This window comes from Pelodiscus sinensis, chromosome 5, assembly GCF_052426305.1.
Source record: "Pelodiscus sinensis isolate ZL-2025 chromosome 5, ASM5242630v1, whole genome shotgun sequence".
NCBI classification, from domain to species: domain Eukaryota; kingdom Metazoa; phylum Chordata; order Testudines; family Trionychidae; genus Pelodiscus; species Pelodiscus sinensis.
In genome coordinates, this window is record NC_143056.1 from 112,950,512 (window position 1) to 112,977,616 (window position 27,105).

General features: G+C 39.6%; 1 protein-coding gene across 1 annotated transcript in view; it reads right to left on the minus strand.

Moving 5' to 3' along the window:
* USH1C (USH1 protein network component harmonin) overlaps positions 1-26,868 on the minus strand; it is a 102,559-nt gene extending 75,691 nt beyond the window's left edge. The window contains exons 1-4 of the mRNA XM_089778829.1: positions 26,692-26,868; positions 14,938-15,005; positions 12,160-12,303; positions 11,741-11,879 (exon numbers count right to left, since the gene is read on the minus strand). Of these exons, the coding sequence (XP_089634955.1) occupies positions 11,741-11,879; positions 12,160-12,303; positions 14,938-15,005; positions 26,692-26,727 (387 nt within the window). The 5' untranslated portion in view covers positions 26,728-26,868. The remainder of the gene's footprint in view (positions 1-11,740; positions 11,880-12,159; positions 12,304-14,937; positions 15,006-26,691) is intronic.
* Between the last annotated feature and the right edge of the window lie 237 nt (positions 26,869-27,105).

Here is a 27,105-nt window from a genome sequence, read left to right on the forward strand (position 1 = left end):
CTGGTCTTCTCCTCAGTCCCACCACCGTCACTGGGAGGTGTAACAAACTGAGATTCAACTCATGGAATTGACAGCTTTGGTCTTCCTTTTCTTTCCAGGAGTGGGTGATTTGGAGTGCTGATTCTGACATGTTGAAATTTATTTTTGTTCCTAATTAGAATGAAGAGAAAACTTTTTCACAAATTTCCTATAAAATAAAATCCCTACTCTCTCAAATGTTGTTTGTTTTGGATCAATTGAAACAGTTAGTTCTGACAACATTATTTTTTATTTCAATTTTTATATTATAACTAGCCAATTAGCCCATCATAAGATGGGATTTTCAGGTCTCTCCTTCACGTCGGTCTTCTCTCCTGAGCCTCCAGTCTCTTGCTCCATCTCTCTCTCTCTCTCTCTCCTCCTCCTACTGCCCCCTCTTCCCCTCAGCTCTCCTTCACCACCTTCTGCCTCTCTCTCCAGCTCTCTTTCTCTTCTCTCCCTCCTGCCTCTCACTTTCCCTTTCTCTTCTCCTCCTGCTGCTGCGTCTCTCTCACTCTCTCTCCGCTCCATTTCTCTCTTTCTCTTCTCCCCCTCCTGCCTCTCAATCTCTCTCCGCTCTCCTCTGTCTCCGTCAGGGATGCGCGCTCATCCAGGCCCTGCCTCCTGGGCGTGTATGTCACCGCCCTGTTCCCCTTCGCCGCCTGCCGTGGCACTTGGCTGACTTCTGCACCACTCAGCCAGGCTGCCACGTGGGAGCAAGCAGCACAAATGGTTTCTCTCTCTCTTCCAGGTCCCGCCCCCTGGCTGTTCCCTCTGGGTGGCGCTGTTGCCTCCCCCCATGGCGCTCGGCTGACTTCTGGGCTGCTCAGCCAGGCCGCCATGCGGGAGCAAGCTGCACAAGCAGCTGTTTGAGTCCCACGCGCACCATGCTGCATGGAGAGTGCGGACCCCAAACAGCCACTTGCACTGCTCGCTCCCGCACGGCAGCCCAGCTGAGTGGCGCAGAAGTCAGCCGAGTGCCATGGGGGGAGGCAACGGCACCGCCCAGAGGGAACAGACAGCGTTTCAGCATTGCAGAGTCACAGACATTGGGCTACTATATATATGATGTTAAATAAGAATTTCATAATATAATAAAATACATTTTAAATCAACAAAGTTGTTTTGAATAAAAATGTCAAAATGTTTTGTTCTTATATGATCAAAACAGAACATTTTAACCTTATCAGAAAACTTCTTTTGAAATTTTTTTCAAACAAAATTTGATCTGAGTCAAATGTTTTCGCAAAAAGTTTTTATTTCAGCTAAACAGCATTTTCCACTAGAAAACCATTCTATGGAAAAATATTCAGCCACCTCTATCACTAATGCAGAGCTATGTGAACATGATCAATTGCTACTGAATCACATCCACCCTTTTTCTGAATTTTAGCAGTCATCAAGTTGTCTTGGCTCTATTGTGGCTATTATGCAGTGTACTAATTCAGATTTCACTATATCCTTCATCTGTTGTTCACTGTTTTACTTCACTGAATCACCACCCACTTCTCTTGGCTCCCGGCTCACAGAGCTGCAAATCCTGCAGAAAGTGTCCTGCACAATTCTCTACCTTTCTTGCTTATGCATCCAAACATGGGTTTCATCATGCTTATTCACACTGAAACACATCTACTATGGCTAATTTCAAGGATAATGGAGTGTAAAGAATTTTCCTCTGTTTGATTCCTGGACCACTTCTATGCATGCCCTCCATTAACACTGTCCCATTAGGCAACTGCAAACTAATCTGCAAGTTAGGAGGGCATGCAAGTGACCATCAATAAATCTCAGAGGGGTAGCCGTGTCAGTTTGTATCTGTAAAAACAACGAGGAGTCCTGTGGCATCTTAAAGACTAACAGATTTATTTGTCCATAAGCTTTTGTCAGGTGCATTGGAGTGATTTTTAATCACAAAAGCTTATGCCCCAATACTTCAAGAAATGCTATACTGAAATTGGAAAAGGTTCAGAAAAGGGCAACAAAATGATTAGGGGTATGGGATGGCTTCCAGATGAGAAGAGATCTATAATACTGGGACTTTTCAGCTTGGGGAAGAAATGACTAAGGGGGACATGACTAAAGGGTCACCAAATGAATTCAATAGGCAGCGGGTTTAAAACAAACCAAAGGAAGTCTTTCTTCACACAACGTACAGTCAACCCGTGGGAACTTTTTTCCAGAGGATGTTGTGAAGGCCAAGGCTACAAAACAGTTCAGAAAGGAAATAGATACATACATGGAGGACAGGCCCATCAATGGCTATTAGGCAGGATGGCTAGGGAGGTGTTCTTAGCCCCGGGGTGGGCAATAAGCTGCCCACGGGCTGGACACAGTTCGCCAGGATTAGCTCTTGGTGGGACTCCACACACTATATTTTCCTGCACTTCTGCAGGGTATGGCTGCTCGCACCTCCCCTTGGCTGTAGTTCACCCTTCCCAGCCAATTAGAAGTATGGGAAGTGGTAGCTCAGACCAGTGTTTCTCAACCAGTGGTACAAGTACCCTTAGGGGTACTTGAGAGAGGTCTGGGGGGGGGGGGGGGTACGTCAACACAACTGAAATTTGGAGAAAACTGAATTTTTGTTTTAAGTTTTACAGCGCTTTATTATTTTTTTATTTTTTGCACCCAAAAATTTCATCACCCGCCTGGCTACAATTAAGTTGTTTAAACAAATGTGTAGCAATGGTAGAAAATTTGTGTGTGTGTCTGAAAACTGTAGGTACTGCGGGTACTTATATATTTTTTTAAAGGGGTACTTTATAAAAAAAGGTTGAGAAACACTTGCTCAGCCCACACTGCTTCCTGCAGCTCCCAGTGCAAACCGTGTCTGGCCCACCGATCGCTTATTGCTCACCCCTGCACTAGCCTCTGTTTATCAGAAGGTGAAAATTGGCAACAGGGAATGGATCACTTGATCTCTGGTTCTGTTTATTTCCTCTGGTGGACCTGGCACTGGCAGGATCAGTAGACAGGATATGGGCTACATAGACCTTTGGTTTGACCCCGTATAGCGGTTCTTATGCTATACAATAACGATAGCATAAACTAAGACTAACAGACTGAGCGTAATTGACTCAATCTTCTCAGTACTGCTTTTTTTTTACATTGATTTGATGATACAGTAGAACATCAGAAATATATAAAAAATGAAAAGGACAATCTCACACATCAAATTATAGGACTCCTTAGGGAAATAAAGATGTTTTTACCACAGAATGGAACAAATCTTGTCTATGCAAAACTATTAACTGATGTGCTTGCTCCACCTACTGGACAAACAAAATCTTTATTTATGGGGAAGCAAGTGGAATTTTCAAAGGATCAGTGCTTAATCCTAAACATGTACCAAAATAACTAAATTGATTTTAAATTCACCCCTTTTGTTATTTTGATGCAAGTCTGAGTGTAGGCCAGCTCTGTGAGTCACAAGCACTAGAAGCAGAACTCTTCTAGATTAAGCAGCATGAGACAGAGGGAACTTAATTTTTATTTTGGTTTTAGAGAGCATTTTTATATTCAGCGCAGTCCAGAGTGCATACTGATGTTATATAGTGATTGCACAGACTTACCTTATAGCTGTTATAGTCAACATGAGTTCATACCTAACTTTGGATAATTAGAAATTATATCAAGTAATTGTATCCTGATAATTCTTTCAAAGACCTAAATCCCTCTCTTTAATCAGTATGGCTAAGGTTATTAGCTGTATAACTACCATTATACCTAACATATGCAAAGCTCAGCTCTCAGTGGTATATTTTTAAAACATGATTACACCACATTTAAGCTGCAGATTAACTAAAACACAGAAGATCTGTTTTCATTATTTCACTAGCGAGCTGGTGAATCATGCTGAAAAATAACCAAAGCAGGAATTCTAGGATTTTTTCCGTGAGGTGAAACATAGCGTGGTAGATAGCTCTGATCAAACAATGCTTTCATTCAAAGAAAAAAAAAGCAACAAAAATGAAAATGTCAATTTTTTGTCATTTTAAAACTGAAAACCTTCCATTACACAGCTTACTGTCCCAAAACACCCCCTTGCAAGGCAGTGAGGCACAGCAGCAGCTTTGCTTTAGTTCCCTTTGGTTTTCTACATCTCTACCTAATTGCCAATGCCCTCCTGGCTGCTTTGTCTAAAACCATGTCTTCACTAAACAGAAGATCGACGCTACCACAATTGATCTTCCTGAGTTTGATTTAGTGAGTCTAGTTGAGACTTGCTAAATAGAACTCAGAGGGTGCCCCCACCGGCTGCCGGTAGCCCTGCTTCTGCAAGGAGAATGGGAAACTGACAGGAGTGTTTGCTCCCTTCAGCATCTGCTGTGGGGACGGCGGGGAAACTCGAAACAAGGTACATCGACTCCAGCTACGTACTTAATGTAGCTCAAGTTGCGTATCTTGATTCAACGTTCACTTTTAGTGTAGGCCTAGCCTAAGTCATGTGTAGTCCACTCCTTCCAGGGTATCATTGTCCACAGACCTTACACTTGGACCTGTAAATTCTTCTTCTTCCCCTCAATGAGGGCACACTTCTTATTGACCTTGACTCTAAGGTTCCTCTAACAGTCTCCTCACTAAAATCTGTGAAAAGTCCTCTTTGTCCCTCGTCAGTGCTGGGTGTCCTCTATATTCTCAGGTAAATCTTAGCCATTTTCACTGAACTCTGGTCCCAGGCTGACTTGGGCTCTTTTTTCAGCCACTTGCCACAAGAGACCTAAAAGACACCTGTATTCCGTCACATTTTCCAGTGGAGAGACTCCCTGAATCTCCTCAGCCAGCTTGCCACAAAGGACTTCAGCTCTCAGGAAGGAGCAATTCACCTGCACACCTCCCCAGTCATCATCCTGCTACTAGGCTTTCTTCCTCTTAAGTCCCACACCTTGTCCACATGTGGCAGGGCAGGGCTAATTGAATGGGGCTGGCTGGCCCAAAAGGGGCAGGCCATCCTGTCATATCTTGGTTTTGGCAGTTGAAAGCCCCACATTTGTCAGTTCCCAGCAACTTCAACTTTTTTTGAAGAAAAACCTGAAAAATCTCATTGGAATGCAATATTTCTTGCAGAAGTTTCCATTGTGATGAAACAGCCTGTCACAGAGCATATTTGCCTTCTATCACTCCCTGATGGATGAGCACAGCACTGTAGGTGCTCCCTGCTTCAGTTTCTCATCACAAAGGTTTTCTGACTCTCTCAGAAATTCAGAAGCTTCAGAGGGGTAGCCGAGTTAGTCTGTAACAGGAAAAACTTAAACAACAAATAGTCTAGTAGCACCTTAAAGCTCATCCCTCTGGCTGGATCACTCTTGGAGTTCAGTCTCCTCAGCCGCCCCTCTGGGATATTTTTAAGTTTCCTTCCTCTGGGATAGGCCACTGACCCACAGGAGACTTTTTTGGAGTCCTGTATCAGGACCTTTCACAGAAGCCCAACTTATTCCCTGTGTTACTTCCCAGAAATTAAGTTATCTATCCTTTTATGAGGTCAAGTGTGTCACACTATCACCTGACCCCAATTATTTCTGCCCCTTAATCTCAGATGCTGCTAACTGGCTCACTCATAGGGCTGGTTAGTCCAAGGCCTCCTGGTTCTTAAAGGAGCAGGCCATTCTGCTTCATAGCCACTTTTTGTTACAAAAAATTTCAAATGAAAAATTTCAACCAGCTGCAATAATAAAGGAATTGTCCTTTCCCATTGGCAATCATGCAGATCACCTTCTCTCCTGTTAGTAGTTGCTTACACTGAAAGGAAAGGAAATCATGAATTTTAAGCTGTTGTTAATGGAACATATGGTTTACATGTAATTTTTGCATTGGTATAATTAATGTCTGTTGTAGGAGAAGGTTAATCACACTATCTCCCCCCCCCTTCCTATTTGTTCTGTTCCTCTCCCTTCCTCTTCACACACTTCTATGCTGCCCGCTCTCCTTTTCCTTCTCTCTTCTGAACATTCTATCCCCTTGCCTAGTTTTCCTCTCCTACCGTCTATCCCTTTGTTATTTGGTTTCCTTTTCTCCTGGACAAGCTGACTAGCCTCTTAGCCTTTTTCTACTCTTGCTCTACTGGACACACTGCCTGACATGCTGCTCTCGACAGATTTTCTACCACTTCAGGCACTACTGGTCCACCAAGTTTCTGAGAGCACTTCTGGTTTATTTTCCTCTAATTTAACTGCCATCCCTGGTAAAGGTTGGTTGGAGGGGTCCTCCTTGTCTTCAGTCGCATTTTCAGATCTCCAGGCTCCTCAGACAATGCACAATATGAGGCATGTTCCTAAAAGCTGGAGACTCCTTAGGATCCAGCTATTCCTGGCTGCTGGACCAGGCCTAAACGAGGGCAGTCCTTAAGGTACTTTAATCTGACCAACTTGGCCCCTAGCTGCTCCTAGACCAAAGGTGATGTGAAGTTACATCTCCTTGAGCCCTCTGTTGTGCTTAACTCAAGAAGAGTGATAACCCTGACCAATGTGTGTTCCAACCCAGATGTATAAGGACCAATTGTAAGGGAGAAAGTAGTTCACTTTCCATGCATATTCTGTCCTTGGCATCTCTGATCAGATTGTAAACAAAGCTCTGCAGTCCCAATTTTGATGATGGTTTTCATGCTATAGAGCAGTGGTGGGGACCGCGGACTGCCTTCCACTGATTTAGAGGCTTCACCAACTCTTTTTCTCACATACCACAAAATTGCCATCAAATAGTAACAATTTTCAGTCACCGGTGGCTGTGGTCAAATCAAAATCAGTGACCTAGAGAAAAAAAGTCTTCACTATCCCATTACAAATCCACAGCATCAACAAGACCTCAGTTTAAATTGATTCATAGTCTCAAAAAGAGCCCAACCAACCAATGAAACAAACAAAATCCTACATATGTTCTTATGTTCTTATGTTCTCCAAACCTAATAAGGCAGGCCTTTTTACTGAGTTTAAAGTAACAGCTCTGAAATACATGCTTCAAGAATCCATATTATAGCACCACTTAATTATAATTCATAATTAACCAGTTATGAGTTAAAATATCAAAAACTTTTCAGTCAAACACTTTTCAGTCATTGCTTACTCTAGAACTGAAATTGAGCCATTTTAACAGATTGTATCTAGCAGGGCTAATGTGTACTATTAGTTAGTTAATCTGCTTTTGTGAAACTGAATGTGTTAGGAGACAAATAACCATATTGTGGTCTTTCCCCAGTGTAGTGGTTATGACCTGGAAAAAAGAGGGAATCACCAAGGCATTGCCGTGCTTTGGTTATTTCACGACTTGAAATCTTCAAATCAAGACTGGATGTCTTTCTTAAAAGATATGCACTGGTTCCTTTGCAAGTCACTGGGCTTAATGCAAAAGTGGTGGATACATTCCTTTAGCCTGTTATTCAAGAGATCACACCAGACAGTCAAAATGGTCCCTTCTGACCATAAAATCTATTAATAGACTCCAGTCAAAACATGTCTATTATTCTTAACATTGGTGGAAGTTATGTCTGCAAACCAAGAGGGCACAATACCTCCCACACAGAGAACTATTTAAATGCTTTTTGAAAGGGTGAATGTGTGTGGAGGGTGAACCTGTGCACTCATTTCAACATGCCTTTACTTTCTTATGTCATTATGTTAGTTTGCTATTTGCTTCTGTTTTAATTCAACTTCCTTCCATCTATTTTGAATCCTTACATGTTTGAGATCAATAGCAGAGTTTCAGGATACTGAAAGGCTAGCCTACTTCTTTATGAGGTTAAGTCACACTCTGGTGAACCCAAAAGCAACAGCTCCTTCTGGGTTCTCAGAATGGCTCTTGCCATTCTAGTAATAACACAAAAGCCCTGACTTAAAACTACCAGCACAAGGAAGTTCAGAATTAAGACTGATACCAGACGAGTTTTTGTGCCATTAAGCCTAATTATTACAAACACATAGCATGTCGCATGTATCACTAAAGAGATGATGTAATGATGGGATATCTGTCCAGGTTTTCAGTTTTAAACTAGTCTCCTTCTCTATTACCATAATCCAAGTGAGAATGTTTTGCATGTAAAATTAAATGTTTTTCAAGGTTCAAAGTAATGGAAATTAGGGCTGTATAGTATATTCCATGTATTTGTTCACATAACCAATGCACTGTAGAAAAATTCCTAATAAAATCTATAATTTCATCAAATTAGATAAGAACTTTATTTTGCCTTTATGTTTCAAGAAAGAGCACTTGCATCATCATTAAAATAAGACACACAGTCACGTCATTCATTTCATGCTTCTGTTTTTGTATATTGCTTCCCTTTTCAACATTATTACCATTCTCAAACCCTTTCTTTTCAAGAGACTCCTCATAGATATGAGAATCTGACAAAGCAGCACAATACAGAGAAGAAACATTAAAACATAAAGGGTACTAGACAGTGGCACTATTTCAGGATACTTCCAGTATCCTGAAATGGTATTTTTCGCATCTTGACAGTGTGCCTGTTATTTTGAAATATTTTTCAAAATAACTAGTGCTCTATTCCGACATCCCTGTAAACCTCGTTCCAAGAGGATTACGGGACATTTCAGGATAGCGCTCTATTTTAAAACCAACTCTAAACAAGCTACACAATTTTGCGTAGCTCAAATTGCGTAGCTTATTTCGAGCTCAGGGTGCAGTGTAGACACACCCGAAAGAGCTAAGTGCTCTTCATTCAGAAAAAAAAATTATAAAATTGTAGTAAAAAGGTCAAAACTTCAAATGTTTCAAATTCCTTGACTAAACAATCATTTAGAAATGCAGTAACCGCTTCAAGGAATAATTGTCATGTGAAAAGAATTAAAAAAATCTGGGGCTAAAATTGATTTTATGATAAAAGCTCGTTAAATCTTTTCTCAGACTACATTTTTGGAATAAAAAAAGTGTAGAGATTTAGCTAAATAATGCAGAAGGGTGAAATTTCAGAAGCAGTTGGCTTTACCATGAGACAGCAATTTAGAACAATGAACTGCCTGTCAACTCTCCTTATTCACTTAGTTTTAGAAAGTGGCTACTGCTCCCTATTAGGGAGGCACCTTAAGCTGATCCTTAACACCACATATCAACAAACCCAAGCCAGACAGTTAGGTGAGCAGCAAAACACTACCCATTCATATTAATACATATTATCTAAAATTAACACAGTCACAGTAAAATATTCTGGAATTTTTTTTCTTTGTTCACACTTTTGCCTTTGTCTGAGAAACACAAATGGAGATCTGAATTGTTGTGTGCTTGGTAAAACCTGGCTCAGAGCTCCTGGGAAGACTCATTCATTGTCTCTTATCGATGTGGAATGCTAAGGCAATCAAATATTAGAAGAAACTACCATTGTCCTTCCCACTCGCACTTTCACCAAGAAGAGCGGATGGGTTGCCTTAACAACCTTTGTTCTTCAAGAGCACATCATCTGAGTGCATTTCTGAATCAAGGTTGGCCAAAAACAACCTTTACCTAGACTGCATCAAATGTCTGGTATTGGTTTGAGACAAATGGTAAGCAGGAGACAAACAAATTAGCAGCACTATGTGCTTAGTCCATATGTGCTTAGTCCAACAACTTTTACTTTTCCTGTTATGTCCATAACTTTTCAATCACATTGGTATCTTCCAGATATATATGGGACTGCCCTTTTTCTTGTTTTCTCTCTTCTTGCAATGAATGAATATAAGAATGAGAATACCTCTAGGCTGTGTCTAGACTGCATCCCTTTTCCATAAAAGGGATGCAAATTAGACACATCGCAATTGCAAATGAAGCAGGGATTTAAATCCCCCCGCTTCATTTGCATAAACATGGCTGCCGCTTTTTTCCGGCTCGGAGGTTTGCCGAAAAAAAGCGCCAGTCTAGACGCGGATCTTTCGGAAAATAAAGCCTTTTCCGAAAGATCCCTTATTTCTCTTAAAATAAGGAATAAGGAATCTTTCAGAAAAGGCTTTATTTTCTGAAAGATCTGCATCTAGACTGGCGCTTTTTTCCGGCAAAGCTCCGAGCCGGAAAAAAGCGGCAGCCATGTTTATACAAATGAAGCAGGGGGATTTAAATCCCCGCTTCATTTGCAATTGCGATGTGTCTAATTTGCATCCCTTTTACAGAAAAGGGATGCAGTCTAGACACAGCCCTAGTGAACTGACCACAGGTTGAGAATATACCATCTATTCATGCTCCCCTTTCCAAATCTCCAGAGCAGCACATATGGTTAGTTTCTGAATGATACACTAAAGATCTGTTTCTGGTGTTCTTCTCCTAGAAAATTCCTGATGAAAAGCGAGTTGTTGATGACCACAGTCCACAATATGTGTGTGTCTCAAGCTTTTACCTCTTGGCAAATTTTTCTTTGGAACTCACCAGGAAGGAGAAGTTATATAAAACTTATACCAAAACAAGGCCTTGGAACAGAATCACTCTCTATTAAAAATGGATCCCCAGTACTGGGGATTAATCTAACAGTGACTCTAGTTCATTAGATGGATATATATGTAGTTGTGAACATTTGTTTAAATCTTAAAACATAAAGTCTCTGTGTGAATTAATTGAAATGAGCTGGCATCTCAGGAATTAGACCACTTGTGTCTATTTATCTGGTAATGCGCACAAATCTTCAGAAGCGGAAGGGGGTTGTTAGAAAATGCACTTTTTAATTCAATTTAAATATAAATATCAAAGTAAGACATACCTAATATGATGCACTTTGGGAAAATATTAAATACAATTCTTAGGAGCCAACACATTCAGAAGTTTATTTCGCACATAATCAAATTTAGCCAGGCTAATTAAATCAGCAACACTCCATCCTATTCACAAACATTAGCCCTGTCTACTTTCCCTTTCAGTTAGATAGGTTAAGCATTCTTATTTCTGATAAAAAGAGGTCCAGCATATAGCTCAACAGGAATTTTCATTTTCATTTTCAATTTTTCTTTTTTGCCCAATTAAGATATGTGTGTGAACTAGGAGGAAGAACAAGAAACGATGCACATTTTTCTACCCTTCTTTTGGTATTTTCCCCTAAATCACCACATCAGTATTTTATGTCTTCAGAAGAGCTGTTCTTACTGCATTATGTATCCTAGGAATTTATCTATAGAAGAAGCTATTATTATGTTTTTATAGTACCTAGTGCATTTGGCATTTGGGTTCCAACCAGGTTATTGCTTTTAGTCATTACTACAATATTAAACAAAAGATATAAATGTAATTTAAAATTAAAATCTAATTAAACGTAATAAATTATTTCCCCACTAAATGAAATTTTCATTTTTAATTGTTATTCCTGATTTTCATCATTTAGCCTTTATTTTAAGTGTTCTAGCCTATATTTGTAAAGCTTTTGGCAAATGGGAAGGTGCTTGTGTTTTCCAGCTAGAGAAGATCTTCTGTGGAATGTATTTTACATTTCAATATTTCTGGGTATAAAGCATGAATGCTGGTGCATCACAGAATCCTCCTTTTATGCCACTCTTCAGAACTGGCAAACACAATCAAACATGAAAAGAATTTTTAGTTTACATAGCAATAAGGGGTGGAAGGAAAAGGAGAATTTTAATAGGCTAGCTGATTTATCACATTTCATGAGTTTGATTAAAAAAATGGAAAAAAGACTTAGAAGCACAAGTTCCTTTGTGACAGTTGCATAAGGAGGTTAAAGAACATTTTTGACTGGATTCTTTCCTCGGATTATAATAAGAGAGCTTGTTGCAGTAGTATGACCAAGAATGTGTTTTCTTACCTGAAGCCCAACATTGTCTGCTTGTCCACCTTTAATTAGTTGGGAGATAAAGAGGCCACAAGTAAATTCCAGACCTCCTCGCACACTTATTCCAAGCCCTTCAGGGTGCATACGATCCAGCCTCACTTCCTTTAGTTTTCTATAAAAGTGGAATGTATCTTAGTGACCAGCAACATAACAAGCTGTGACAACTGAAGCTTCATGTTAAGCATTTTTACTTACTGCTTCGACATGAAAAAGAGAATGCGAGACTAATATTTTCAGTGGACACATTTCAGCCCAAACAAAAAATTTAGTCTCTAAAGAACTCTATCTAAGATAGTACTTACAGGATGTAGATACTTTACTAATCAAAAGGTGACTGAATACATTACTTTGAAATCTGGAATTCCTGCAAGTGTACGTAGATCTATACATACCTTGATCGTTTAGGTGTCAGTTGATCGTATTCCACCTGATGTTTTAATGGGATAAGGGGACGGATGGCATCAAACAGTGGTAATCTACTTGGTTCATTAATCACAAGCTTTAAGTCCCCTACCAGTACAGGAAGATTCATGGATCTATAAAAAATATATTGAGAAAATAGGACTAAAGAGAGTGTAAACATATTTTTCTAATTCAAGTAAACTCATGTCCACATTTTCTGTGTAATTCTTCAGTCTGTTAATGTCTTGTCAATACTATAAGGAAGACACCTTTATTTTTCTTCTCAGACATACCAACAGCAGACTAGGGATGTAAAATCCTGTTTAATTGGTTAACTGATTAAACATTATGGCTGTGTCTAGACTGCATCCCTTTTACGGAAAAGGGATGCAAATTAGACATATCGCAATTGCAAATGAAGCGGGGATTTAAATCTCCCCCGCTTCATTAGCATAAAAATGGCTGCCGCTTTTTTCCGGCTCGGAGCTTTGCAGATCTTTCGGAAAATAAAGCCTTTTCCGAAAGATCCCTTATCCCTCATTTTAAGATATCCATTTTAAGGGATATCCATTTTAAGAGGGATAAGAGATCTTTCGGAAAAGGCTTTATTTTCCAAAAGATCTGCATCTAGACTGGCGCTTTTTTCCAGCAAAGCTCCGAGCCGGAAAAAAGCGGCAGCCATTTTTATGCTAATGAAGCAGGGGAGATTTAAATCCCCGCTTCATTTGCAATTGCGATATGTCTAATTTGCGTCCCTTTTACGGAAAAGGGATGCAGTCTAGACACAGCCTATGTTTAACTGGTTAGCCTATTAGAGAGGGTGCGGGTGTGTTTGTGTGTGTGTGGCGGGGAAGGACAGAGGCTGCTCCGGATGCTGGAGTAGCCCTTGCCTGTGGGGCACCCAAGCCCACCACGGACAGGGACTGCTCCGGTCATGATTCCCACAGTTCACTGGAACCAGTATCATGCTAAACGATTAACCTTCACATCCCTACAGCAAACCTATGTAAATTTTTGGTCATGACATTCAAAATCAGGAAAACCTCCTCATCAGGTTTTAGATTTCAATTCAAGTCTGGAATTTGGTCCACATGTGCAAACCTTTTTAGTGAACCTGGGCCACATTTTAGCAAACTTCTTCTCTCCATGGATTCAGGAAATAGATGTATAGTTGCAATCCCAAAAAGCCACATGGAACTGAGCAGCTGCAACTAAATTTGTTTGAATTTCCAGCTCATTTGAACTCAACACAAAATGTGAAATTGAGTGACAGTGAAACCACCTATAAACCAGCTATATAAAATACAGTTGTAACCTGTGTGAACAGAAAACTTCTTATTTTCATTTGGTTTTACCTAAGAGATGTTGTTACTAACTTTATCAATTTTGAGACAAACATAGAGGCCAGATTATGTTGTCATGTCACACCAGTGTGAATCTGGAACAACTCCTTTGGCTTCAGTAGAGTTGCTCCAGCACAACAGACAACAGAATGTGGCCCATATCTGCCAATACACTGTAAGGTATCTGTCATCACAGCATTTAGATTCCCTGGAATATTACATCCCTTGATGTGCATGTAACCCATTAATATTAATAACAACTAACACACACAATAATGAGATTTTATCCCCAAATATTTAAACTTATTTGAAAAGAGTATTCAGAGAAACAAATCCAAGGTCTTGGCCACAATATATTTTTCTTACTTTTTTTACTACAGTGCTTCATAATAAATAAAAAAGTTAAAATCATTCAATAAACCTCAATAGCAGCATTTAATATTTTAACGAAAATCTCAGTGCTAATTTCTGAATTTGTGGGGAAAAGTTTATGGTGGCGATATCTGTTAATTTTGTAAATGCAAGAAAGTTTTAAATAATTAATAGCTACTGTTTCATACTGGTTTCACAAGCAACAGGCGATGCTTTATGAATGGAAAGGCAATTAGAAAGACCTCAGTGAAACTGAATCGGATATGCAGCTGAGGAGGGCATACAAAACGGTAGCTCAGTACAAAGACCACATGGAAATTTGGAAACTTCTACATTTCACTCCGCTGAGATGCTATTAATTAAGATATGAATGGAAACAATGTTCATCAGAAGTATTCAGCTATGAAGTGTGGAAAAAAATAATCTCGTCTTCTTTAAGAAACAGTGGCCTAGATTCTGCCCTCAGTTGCACTGACATTAATACACACAGAATTCCATTGATTTACACTGGTATAACTGGAATGAATAACTGACCTGATATCTTGTAACTGATATTTTTGTTGGTATGTTACAGAAAAACAACCAAACACTGGAATGTGCAGGGGAAAAATATCCAGATAGAATTTATTAAGTCTTTCTACTAAAACAGTCCAAAGTATTTTTGCACATTGAAGAGATTTATAACAAGAAGTGAATCTAAAAATTAAATCAAATAAGCAACTTAACTAGTCAAACAATTTTACTTTTCTTATAAAAATGCCCACAATTTTTTCCTATTATGGAACGATCATCTTTCATGTATTTATGCAACTGCTAAGAAACCAAGAACAAAACAGACTTAATGATCTAACTTAAAACCATGCTCATTTCTTATGTGCTGAATTATGTAAATATATGACTGTGTTAAATAATACTAGGAATTATTACTTCAGATAGCTTTCTATGGACTACAAATAGGATTATTATTTACATTAGATCTTAGCTGTTTAATCTTTAAATAAAAATGCAATGGTTCTATAACTGCTTTTGAAAAAGTCGGAAGTTCAAGCTTACTGGTGGTACATCCGTAGCACATCATAAAGGTAATCCTTCTCTGCTTCATTGTCAATAAGCAAGTCAACCTGAAAATATAAAGGCATACTTTTAATTCTATGACTAAATAACCATAAATGTTAAATGTACAAGACTTTCACAAATTCCTGAGCAAAGGGACAATGATTTCAATGGGAAAAGTAATCTAATACACAAATAACATCCTAAAAAGTCAATATGGCTTCAGAATTTGGAACCTAAAGCAAAGAGGAATTTTTTTAAAATACTAAAGGATTGACAGCTATGTCCCAAACTTGTCACCACAGATTTTGAGTGTTAGTAATCCATTTGGCAGTGCATTGCAACATGCTGTAATATCACAAGCGTTATCTTACCTGGTAACGACTGTATTGCTGAATAAATATTTTCAGAAACCTTTTTGGCCATTCATCAATATAGCACATGCTTTCACAAGCAACGTCACATTCAAGGTAACTACAATATAAGTTTAGAGCCTTTAAAGTTCTGATGTTTGCATCTTTCATATACTGTGAGGTAAACTACCCACTAGCCTAGATTCTTCCTTTTGGCTCTGGTACTCTGACAGAGCTGGCTGCTTGCTATTCATTACTTCCGCACTCTGTAACAGTGCATTCACTTAAAGTTGGGTCAGATTACAAGGCTTCCACTTTGCTAACTACACTAAAATAAAATTTTACAAAAATTCAGATCTGTCACATGGCAATTTCTGTCTTTTGTGAGACCCATGGAAACACACTGGCCTCCTCTCTGACAGATTGCATCACAGAAATTTTGCTTTTGGAGAAGATAAATTTTTATAAAAGCATAATTTACAGCTAAGGTAAAGGCAAAGTTACTGAGACAAAGTCCAAGGGCAAAAGCGAATGAGCATATTCATTTTATTCTATATTTACAATATCTTTGCATTACATTTAAGTTAAATTAATGCTTCACTCTGCATTATAAATCTCGTCTTGCCCTCCAAAACCAGCATGATTTCATATATAATTGATTATACGTAGCTTTTTTCCCTTTCAACAAAACATTTACTGCACAATTAAAAGTTAGACACTTATGCACAGAGCAAGATTGTGTGACTGATAGCATAAATAAGAAATTGCTACAGTGAACTTCAGAATTCAGGAAAGAAAATATGTGTAAAAATCTAATAACATGGTTGCATTCTATTTGGTGGTATACAATGAACCAAAATCTCCATGGATCTGCACTTACGCAAACACACTGACCTCCAATACTTTGTACAGTAGCTGTAAATTCAACACAAAATCTGGTACAATGAACCTAGCTACTGCTTCTAAGGTGCCAAAGAAGGATGCTTAAGACTCTTGAGCAATACATCCAAACCACTAATAAATTCTTTCTACAGACCTAAAATCCAAACAGCAACCCTTCTTCCTGTCTGAGTGGAGGACACCCCAGTAAAAATGATATGCATGTTACATACACAATATGTTGTGCATCATGGGTTGGCTTGATGGTCAGTAAATGTCAAGTAATGTCAAATTTTGCCATATAAACAAGCTGAAGGAAAAATATTTCCATTGACAATAACTGAAATTTGCCCGTAGGTTAAAAAAAGGAAAATGCTTCTTGAGAATTTACGAGAGTTTGATTTAAGAGGTATTTACTTTGTATATTTGAAATGTGATGTTGACAATTTGTGTTTTAAATGTGACAAAGCTTTAACTTTTTTATTCTCAACATCAAATGTCATTATTGTTAGACCCTCCATATTGTCCATCTCTCACAGTTTCCCACAACTGTGAAAATTTAAATTTGATACAAATTGAAAAAAAATCTGTATATATAAACATTGACATTATCCATCAAAGTTTTTTTTTTAAAGAAGAACTGAAATCTGCACCATCTAGCCATGAAGTTGTAGCCACCACATGTTTAGTTTTAGGAAGGGTTGCCATGTTCCCAACTCTTCCTAGTTTTCAACAGTGGGAGGGAAGAACAGAGTGTCTCAATTTTGCTGTTTCTTCTCACACAACATACAGCCTTTTCTCTCTGTCCATTCCACCAACATTCTCATAAAAACCTTCACCATTTCATGACTTGATGACCTGGACCTCTTTCTTTCTGACCTTGACCTGGTCTGCCAAAGGTCCAGTCTATTCAAAATGCTGTTTCTAAGATCATTTTCTTGGCCTAATGCTCAGACTGTGTCACCTTGCCCCTCCTAATCGATAACCCTCCACTAGTTTCCACTTTTGCACTACAAACATAAGCCACTTTTTCTTCACCTTTAAGATGTTAATGGCTGCAGGTTTCTGCACTACCTATTAATGATCCATTCTGGCCTTGAATCTATGAAAGTCTACTGATACACTCAAAACCATCCTAATAATACTTGCCTGCAGAGTCTGCTCATGAAAATTTCCCCTACAACATTGCATTGCGCTGTCAGATACTACCTCTTATACATGGCAGAAACTTTCCATAAAAATCTACAAAGCCATCACTGATACAATCTTTAAAAATGTTCTCTCCTGCAAAAAACTCGTATTGACAACTCATCAGCCTATGGGCTGAAACTGCAGTGTATTCCATTCAACGTAATAATTTTCCAGCAGCCTTGCCTCCCCCACTCAGTGGACTGTTGTATCCATCTGTTGTCTCTTATCATTCGCTTATGTTGTAAGCTCTTTGGTACTGCCTATCACAACGGGTCTAGGGACTCTTCCCAGAATGGATTCAGCCCAGTAACACAAATACTGATATTTCATACCAATCTAATCCTGAGAAAAACATTGAAGACACTTGAGAGGTGGAATAGGGAACCATATATTGCAAGTCCTGAAGGATGCATTATGATAATCTACTCTGACTTCTCACATAAAACAAGCAATACAGGCAGTCCCCGGGTTACATGGATCCGACTTACATCGGATCCCTACTTACAAACAGGGTGAGGCAATCCCGCACTAGCTGCTTCACCCCAGCAGATCAAGGAGACACGAAGCTAGCACCCCCCACAGCAGACCAGGGAGACACGGAGCGGCTTTTCTCAGCAGACACCTCAGCTTGAGAATAGAGGACTGAGGGAAGTGAGGTGTGGGAGAATAAAACTGAGCTCTGGAGAAATGTTTGGGTAGAGTTTCCCCTACAGTATGTACCAGTTCCGACTTACATACAAATTCAACTTAAGAACAAACCTACAGTCCCTATCTTGTACGTAACCCGGGGACTGCCTGTATACAGGTTGAACCTCCATGCTCCAGCACCCTTGGGCCAGTCAATGAAGGAATTTACCAGATCAGGGAAGGCCCCACAGCCACTGGCTCCCCCAGCCTACCGCTCCTCCCCGTTGCCAGCTCTGTTTTGGCCCAGTCTGGGCCCCTACCACCAGCCATGACCTCCTTGTACCTTTCAGCCTCGGCCGTGCCTGGGCTGCTGGCCAGACAGCCAGGCCACCAACCCTGGCAGGCTCCAGCCCCTCTGCCAGATGTTGAATCTGTCCCTTATTTAGTGTTGCCAGATGGTTGAAACAAAAATACTGACCCCCCCCACTCAAAAAAAAAAAAAAAAACGGGAAAAAATTATGTTGAAGGAAAAACAAGGAGGGGAGGGAAGCAAAGTTGTTGAGTGAAAAAAAAAAAAAAAAAAAAAAAAAAAGGACTCCAAGACTTATTAAGCAAAAAAAAAATTAAATAAAACAGCATTATAACAGCATGTCCCCTTTAAGAGTAAGTGCAGGGATAGGAACAGGAGAGCGGTTGAGCTCTAAGACCCATTCCCCTTAGTCGGCAGCCATTTTGTGCCGGCAGACTTGCGGAACCAGGTAAGCATGGATTCTGAGGTTAGGGGGCTGGGTGTGTTGGGAGCCGGGGGGGTTGAGGGGAGGCCAGATGCTGAGTGTTTGTAGGGTTGCCAGAAGTCCGGCATTTTCACCTCCTGGCCAGGGAAAAAAGAACAGAAAATACCGGTCATCTCAGGTGTCCGGTATTCTCTGATTTTTTTTACCGGACAGGAAGCAAAAATACTGGACTGTCTGGGTGAATACTGGACTCCTGGCAACCCTACCCTTATTTCTCATCTGAACTTGTCTAACTTCAGCTTCCATCCATTGGCTCTTGTAATGCCTTTGTCTGTAAACTTGAAGAGCCTTCTGCTACCAGAAATCTCTTCCTCATGTAGGTACTTATAAACTATGCTCTACCTAACAGCCTGTTTGATAAGCTAATCAGATAGACCTTTAGCCTCTCACTATAAAGGCAATTTTTCCACAATTCAAATAATTTCTCCAGTTCTTTTCTGGATCTTTTCCAATTTTTCCAATATTCCGTTTAAAAACATGAGACCACAATTGGGCACAGCATGTCATTAATAGTGTCCCTCTCGTTATATCCAGGGAAACAACAACAAAACTTACTACTTCTACTAGATATTCCCCTGCTTATATATTCAAGGGCAGCACTGTTCTCTTATAGCAACCACACTGCATTATAAATTCATGCTCACCTGATGATGATTCACCATTGCCATTAATTTCTTAAATGGAACAGTGCCACTTCTATGGGTTAAGAGATCTTATAAACCACATTCTAATCTCACCTAATCCTGTTCCATACTTTTAAACTCTTCTGACTTATGGGTTATGATTAACACCAGCATGAATGAGATCTTTTCGTTTACTGCATACCAAAAGGCAAAATAGATTATACTTCAACTGCAGTAATGAGAGTAATAAAGACATGCTGGAATGCTAAAAGTGATGCTGAAACAAAAGAAAACAGCAACAATATATTTCTGACTTTCCGAATACTACAAAAAGGTAAGAAAATTGTAGTTGTGCTGTTGGCTCTTTAAATGTGAGACTCTTGTGGATGGTTGATTGCTTTTTGGCTTAGGTACAGGATATCTACTCTAAATCTGTTAAGAACATTAAATAGATGATTTGCTTTTATTTGCTGCTGTAAAACAACATTTTATTGCAAACAAAAACAGATATAAGAAGCAGCAGAAGACAATATCAGCCTAATAAAAAAAACTTTAGAAAAGAGTTCCCCTCGCCACTCTCCCTCTCTTGAGGCTACACTGTCTGGCCATAGATTTTGCTAAACACAGTTTTTAATCTTTTCATTACCCTAATTTCCCCATATCCCATTTTCACTGAGTGAATGATTTTGCATCTTCACAAAGAACGTCAATGGAGAAAGAAACACACTACATGTTCCTTCTCCTCAGTACAGTGTTCAGCTCAAACTTCCCCCACAATCATATAACACACACTACACACTTGTGCACATATGTTCATCCTGAATATTTCCTAATGATGCTGAGATTGTAATTAATATTTTCTATTATATATAACGTATGTTTCCTTATCTGTTGGAGATAGGACATATGAAGACAGGAAGTAGAAAATGTTTTGTGTGGGTGTTTGGTCATGATGGAGAGGGGACACATAAATTTACATTTCCTTGCTTTTAAGAGGGAAAGTCAACAGTCCATCTAGCCCAGTAGCCTATCTTCCTACCTTCTTGTAATCATCAAGTGACTCATCACCTGATGCCCATTCTCAGCTTCTGGAAAACAGAGGCCAGGGGATACCATCCCTGCCCAACCAGGCTAATAGCCGTTTATGGACCTATCCTCCATAAGTTTATCTAGTTTTTTTTTAACCCTGTTATAGTCTTGGCTTTCACAACATCTTCTGACAAGGAGTTCCTCAGGTTGACTGCAAGCAGGGTTCCCTCTAAGGTGTGCGCCTGCATAGGCGCACACCAAAATTTTGCCTCCTGTCCACCTCCTCAAAAGAGCAGCACAGTGGCTGCTCAGTCACTCTGTGGTGGGGCCGTATGGTAGGCAGGTGCCCCACCCCAGAAACAGCAATCCAGCCACAACGTGGCCCTGGCCCTAGCTTCCCCAAGGCTGGAGCTGCAGGCTGTGTGGCGGGCAGCAGCTACTCTGGTGGCCCTGGCTGCGGACAGAGCTGGAGCCACGTTGCAAGCGGCTGTCAGCGGCTCTTCTGGCGGTCCCGGCCAGGGCCAGAGCCAGAAGCTGTGTGGCCCTAGCTAAGGTGGAGGCTGATCCTGCCAGACAGGAGCATGCCTGTCTGTGGCGTGTCAGGCCCCACAGAGCTGGAGCAACCCACCAGTTATTGTAAGTAGTAAGCATCACCCAGCAGGGTGATGTTAACCATTCACACCCCTATTTTGAAAAGGAGTTTAATAGTTGGGCTTTATTGATTGTGTGTGTGTGTGTGTGTGTGTGTGTGTGCTTGATTCGTTTTTGTTTGTAAACCACCTAGCTGGGTGGCCTTTTATGAGGTTTTAAAAGATTTTAAGTAAGAAGTATTATTTTTTGTATTTTATAGGAATGCCTATAATTATTTAAAAATTTTATTTTAATGATCATTTATATTGTTTTAGTTGATTTATTATTCACAGGTATTTAGGGTATTTATTTTGGGTTTCTCTTTTTATTTTCACTTATTTTATATTTAATATTAATCAATTATGGGGAAAAATTAAACTTTGTGAAAGCATCAGGACACTTGAAGAGTTAAGTAACAAAGTTACGGCTGTCTGTAGATGCTCACTGCCAGATAAAGAATAGAGGTCAGTTTTGCAACCTTGAATAAAATATTTGAATGGATTTTTAGTGACATTTTTAAAAAGCTGATTTATTTTAGGTATATATATATATCTTTAAGTATTTTTTTAAAATTTGAGGTCCCTTGCTATTTTTATTGAGAGACTAAATATTTTTAACTTTCTTACTAGCTGAAGTTTTGAACTTTTTTGTTTTAAAAATGACTTTCAAAGAGCTTTGGGGGCATGTGTGTAAATTGCAAGTTATGAAAAAATGACATTTAAGTTGCTTACATTTTTAAACTGCTATTCTTTTGTATTTTTAAGCTCTGACCAAGCTTGGGGGTATTTTTTGCAGCTGAGATCTCTTTTGGCCTGTGCTTTGATAACTTCTGTATTTTAGCAATGTGTAACTCCATCTTTTCCTTCCAAGTTTCCTCTATCTGATCTTAGCTAAATTTTTTAGAGTTAAACAACCATCACAATTCATTAGTTACAGATTCATTGGTTAGGAAGCACCCATTTCCTTCAGAATGACTGTAAGGCCTTCCATAGTGTGTGTGGTGACAAATCACATAGTGCAGGGGGGTGGTCAATAAGCAGATTGTGGGACAAATACAGTACATTGACACTTAGGGTCAGCCTTAATAATAAAGATGTGTGGGTGAAAGTGATGATTTAACAGCTCTTTTTATTCTTTGTGACTGGGAAAGGGCTGTTTTAGTATTCTTTCCTCCCTAAAATTTCAAATTTTATATATGAATATATTTGTTAGTAATTGATGGGTGCAACGGTGGCACACATCTGAATAAGCGCATATGACCTCAATATTGGTGCACAAGCCAAAACTCGCTCCTCTTATGGATGGAAAATTTTAGCGGGAACACTGATTGCAAGTTCTGTGGAAAAAAATACTTACTTTTGTTTGATTTAAACCTGCTGCTTATTGATTTCATTGGGTGATCCCTAGTTCTTGTGTTATGAGGAGTAAATAGCACTTCCTTATTTACTTTCTCCACCCCCATCAGAAATTTATAGACCTCTATCATATTCCTCCCACTCGTCTCTTTCCCAAACTGAGAAATCCCAGTCTTATCAATCTCTCCTCATATCCCAAATATTTTTTGTTGTCCCTTTCTGAACCTTTTCCAATTCCAATATAGCTTTTTTGAGGATGGGGTTACTACATTTGGATGCAGGATTCAAGATGTGAGCATACCATGGATTTTATATGTATAGTTAGGAGCATATTTTTCAGTGTGCATTACTTTGCGCATTTATCAACATTGAATTTCATCTGCCATTTTGTTGCCCAGTCATTCAGTTTTGTGAGATCCTTTTGTAGCTCTTCACCGTTGGCCTGGGATTTAACGATCTTCAGTAGTTTTGTATCACTTGCAAACTTTGCCACCTCTGTGTTTACCCCTTTTTTTCAGATCATTTAGGATCAAATGTTTAATAGGACTGATACCAGAACAAACCTCTCAGGGACACCTCTCTCCATTCTGAAAACTGATGATTTATACCTACCCTTTATTTCCTCTCTTTTAACCAGTAACCAATGAATGAAAGGAAGTTTTTCACTGGGTGGTGAGAAAGAGTGGGATATTACAATAACTCAACCCATAGGGTGTGTCTAGACTGGCAATATTTTGCCAGCTGTCTACACTGGCTGCTTGAATTTGCGCAAGAGCACTGACGTTCTAATGTAAGAATTCAGTGCTTCTTGCGCAAATACTTTGACGCTCCCACTCAGGGATAAGCCCTCTTACGCAAGAATACTTGCACAAGAGGGCCAGTGTAGACAGGCACCTTAATTTTTTGCGCAAGAAAGCCTGATCGGAGCTTTCTTGCACAAAAGCGCGTCTATACTGGGCACGGATGCTTTTAGGCAAAAGCACTTTTTGCGCAAAAGCATCCGTGCCAATCTAGACGCTCTTTTGCGGAAATACTTTTAACGGAAAAACTTTTCAGTTAAAAGTATTTCCGCAAAATCGAGCCAGTCTAGACGCAGCCATAGTGTTTATTGATATAAACATTAGCTCAGTGAAAACCAGGGAAGTCAACAAACCCAAATAAACAACATGTAAGGATGCATAAGGAAAATACTGATAATGTTATAATGGCATTGTATAGATAAGTACATGCTGTTGATTTATATGCTTAAGCAATCTCAAAAGGATATAGCAGACAGAAAGAATTCACAGACAGAGATGGTGAAACCTGAAGGCATGGAAAAATTTCCATATGGAAAGAGATTGAACAGACTGGAATTGGTTAATTCACTAAAGTAACTGAATCAGAGATTTAAGGCAGAATTATAGAGAACAAATAGTACAGAGGAGGCCAGATGAATACTCCAATTTACACTTTTAAAATACAAAACCAAGAAGAAATTCTGTGAAATTAAAAGGAAGCAAATTTAAAACTGATAAAAGGAAACACTGTTGTCATGTTGCACATTTAGTCAATGGAACTTACTATTACAAGATATCACTGAAGCCAAAAACCTAGGATTAAAGAGTATCAGACATTTATATGGACAAAGAAAACACCCACAGTTACACTAAACACTAAACAAACCAAAAGGAATGTAAACCCTTGAACTCCAGGGAGTAAGCCAACCTCTGGCAGGCATCAGGAAAACACTTTCCCTAGAAGCAAATTGTTCTATATTTGTCCATTATTGGAGGTTTTTCCCTCTCAGAAGCATCTAATACTGGTCACTGTCAAAGGCAGGATTTTTGACCATTCATCTAATCTATTCTAGACTTCCTGTTACTACCAGTGCAACCATTACAGGTTTAAAAAAATCAGATGCATTATTAGTAGACTGATGCAGAGACAGAAAGATACTTTATATAAATATAAACATGCCATGGCATATGCAAATTTGTTTTTTTCCCCTAAATGAACTTCAATAAATGTACCACTAAGCCAGGAAGAGATTCCAAACAAACCAATAATAAACAGTGTGACATTTCCTGCCCTTTCTAAATTCAGATAAATTGGATAACAAATCAATTCTAAGGAATCATAGTACAATGAACAACTGTGGCTTGATTTTTTAACATAAGTTAATTAGAACCGTCTCTTGTATAAGGGTATCTATAAGCTATTACTCAAAGGGTCAAATGTTACAGGATCAATCACGTGTCTCAGAGTTTACATTACGTTGTTGTAGTTACAAAGAATACTTTGAAAAATAAATGCAGACACTTTCATTAAGAAATAAAATATTATTGGCATAGTCACAAAATAGGATCTGTTAGTACAGAAATACCATATACTTATCATTTCAGGGCATCCTTACTGCAGCTGTGTAACTTTGAATCCTCTCCTATCAGCAAGTAAATATTTTCCTTGTGTAATTGTGTGTTTTCACACTATTTAAATCCATGATATTTCTTTGTCTTTAATTTGCATAATTAATAAAATGAGTCGCTCACAAAATATTTTAATTATATATGCATAGTAATCTAGAAGTCAGTCAAAATGTATTTATCCATAGAAAAATATTGTGAAATATCAGAGCTATATGATATTAATGCAAGTGAAATACAGTATGGATAAACTTCCAAGGCATACTGCAGAGTCCAGTTGTTTATCCTGGCTTTTGAGAAGAATTAGAGACTCAAGCACTAGTCAATACACTGGGAAATAATTTATACTTAGAGTTTTCGCATGGTAGAAACAAAGACCTGATTAATCAAATGCAAATTTCATTTGATTGATAGGACACACAGAACCTGTTTAAGTGCATATTTTATTGTTCTAACTCAAGAAGAATAAACATTGAAAATGACAGATGCAAAACAGATTAAAACTAATATTACTCCATCACTAAACCAGACTATTTTAACCGTTTAAACAAAGGGTCTTATCCTGAAACTCTACAATTAGGTGGGTAGTTGTTACACTCATATTCATCCTATTTACTTTCGCTGACCTATGTTGAGAGTAAAGATTATTTGCATGAAAATGGGTGAGCAGGATAATTTATAAATTATTGCCAACATGAAGAGGAATAGGTCCAATGTCCAAAACCATAATTATTGCCTCAGAGATACAGGCCTATCAGATAGGTTGCCTGGTCCAACACAGAGTTAGAGACTATGATAAATAAACAAGACAAATTATTAGACATTTGTAATTGTTTGGATATTTAAATATCAAAATATATTCAGAGCCTTATTTTTTATTTGCCTATAGGAGCTTCTTTGTGGTTCTGCTACCTCATTCTAACAGACTATTCATTAAAACTTTCATTACAATTTTATATAATTTAACACATATCCTCTCTTAAAAATCTATGAAGGGGATCTGCAAAAATGACAGAGAAGATCTTTAAAAGTTGAACTGTACTGGAAACTTGAAGGATAAGTAGCTGCTTAAGGCTGAACTCAGATACAAGACTCAATTTTTCAAAAGCAGACTTGTACACATGCCAATATGGGCCTTGCGGAATGAGCATTTGTGGGGGTAGATTACAACCTTACAGGTCATGCAAATTGAATTGCTAGACCATAAGGAATATTTGCACATGGCTGACTGGACACACAGATGTAAAGACCAAATAGAATTTATTTTGAATATTTACTACTGGTTACTGCAAATGGCCATTATTTGGACTTGGGCTTTTGGGCCTGGGTTTATGTCCTCATTATGAACCGTCTGGTATAGATAGATGTGGTATGATTCGGTGGAGGAAACAAACCAGCTTTTGTTGAATAAATGGAGTCCTGCCAACTCTCATTCCAAGGGACACATTTTTTTCTCCCAAAGGGTTTTTAAGCAACTTTAAAAGTCTCCTCTGCTCTTCATTGGGCATATTGTGTATTGCCAGTGACATCATCCATCAAACCAACAGTGCAGCGCTCCTGTTGGGTTTACACCGCCCCGATCTAGGAGCCCGGGAATCCGGGTCAAATTCACTAGACAGAAGATGGAGGCGGACAACTTGCTGCCGTGAACTAGGAGTCCTGCCCGGGAGCGAAGTTCCAGCCCTGCCAGGAGAGGTTTTCTCCCCCGGGATACCACAGGCACTTCGCCCTCTCCTCGGGATCCGGGTTAATTGATACCAAGAGTCCATAGTCCCAGCAAAATGTCCTCTCGCCTCTCCCGCCACCACTGCAGCCACTGAGCGGGGGAGAGAGCCCCGCTAGCGAAGGGCAGCGCGCTGCCCGCTTACCTTGTGCCTGAACTCCCTGGCCACCTTCCGCTCCATGCCAATGGGGGGCTCGGGCTGCGGCTGCCCTCGCGCTTGTTCCCAGCTCGCGGCCAGCTGCCGCGGCGCCGCCTGGTGCGAGTGGTGCAGAGGCTGGGCCCGGCGCTAGAGGGAGCGGCGCGGCCGGTGCTGCCACCTTCAGTCCCGGCTCCCGGCCAGCTCCTCCTCCCCGCCAGGTAACCGCGGGCACGCGGGAAGCAAAGCGAAAGTGCAGAGCTCGCCTTGGCTCGGCTCGCAGATAGATGAGGCGCTGAAGCTCAGCTCCCGCATCCCCTGTTACCCCATTTCTGTAACTTAGTTATTCTCAGCTCCCAGGCCAGGGCGGGCACCGAGCCCACTTGCCTGCTCTTCTGTGGAAAAAGCTCGTGATTTTTTATA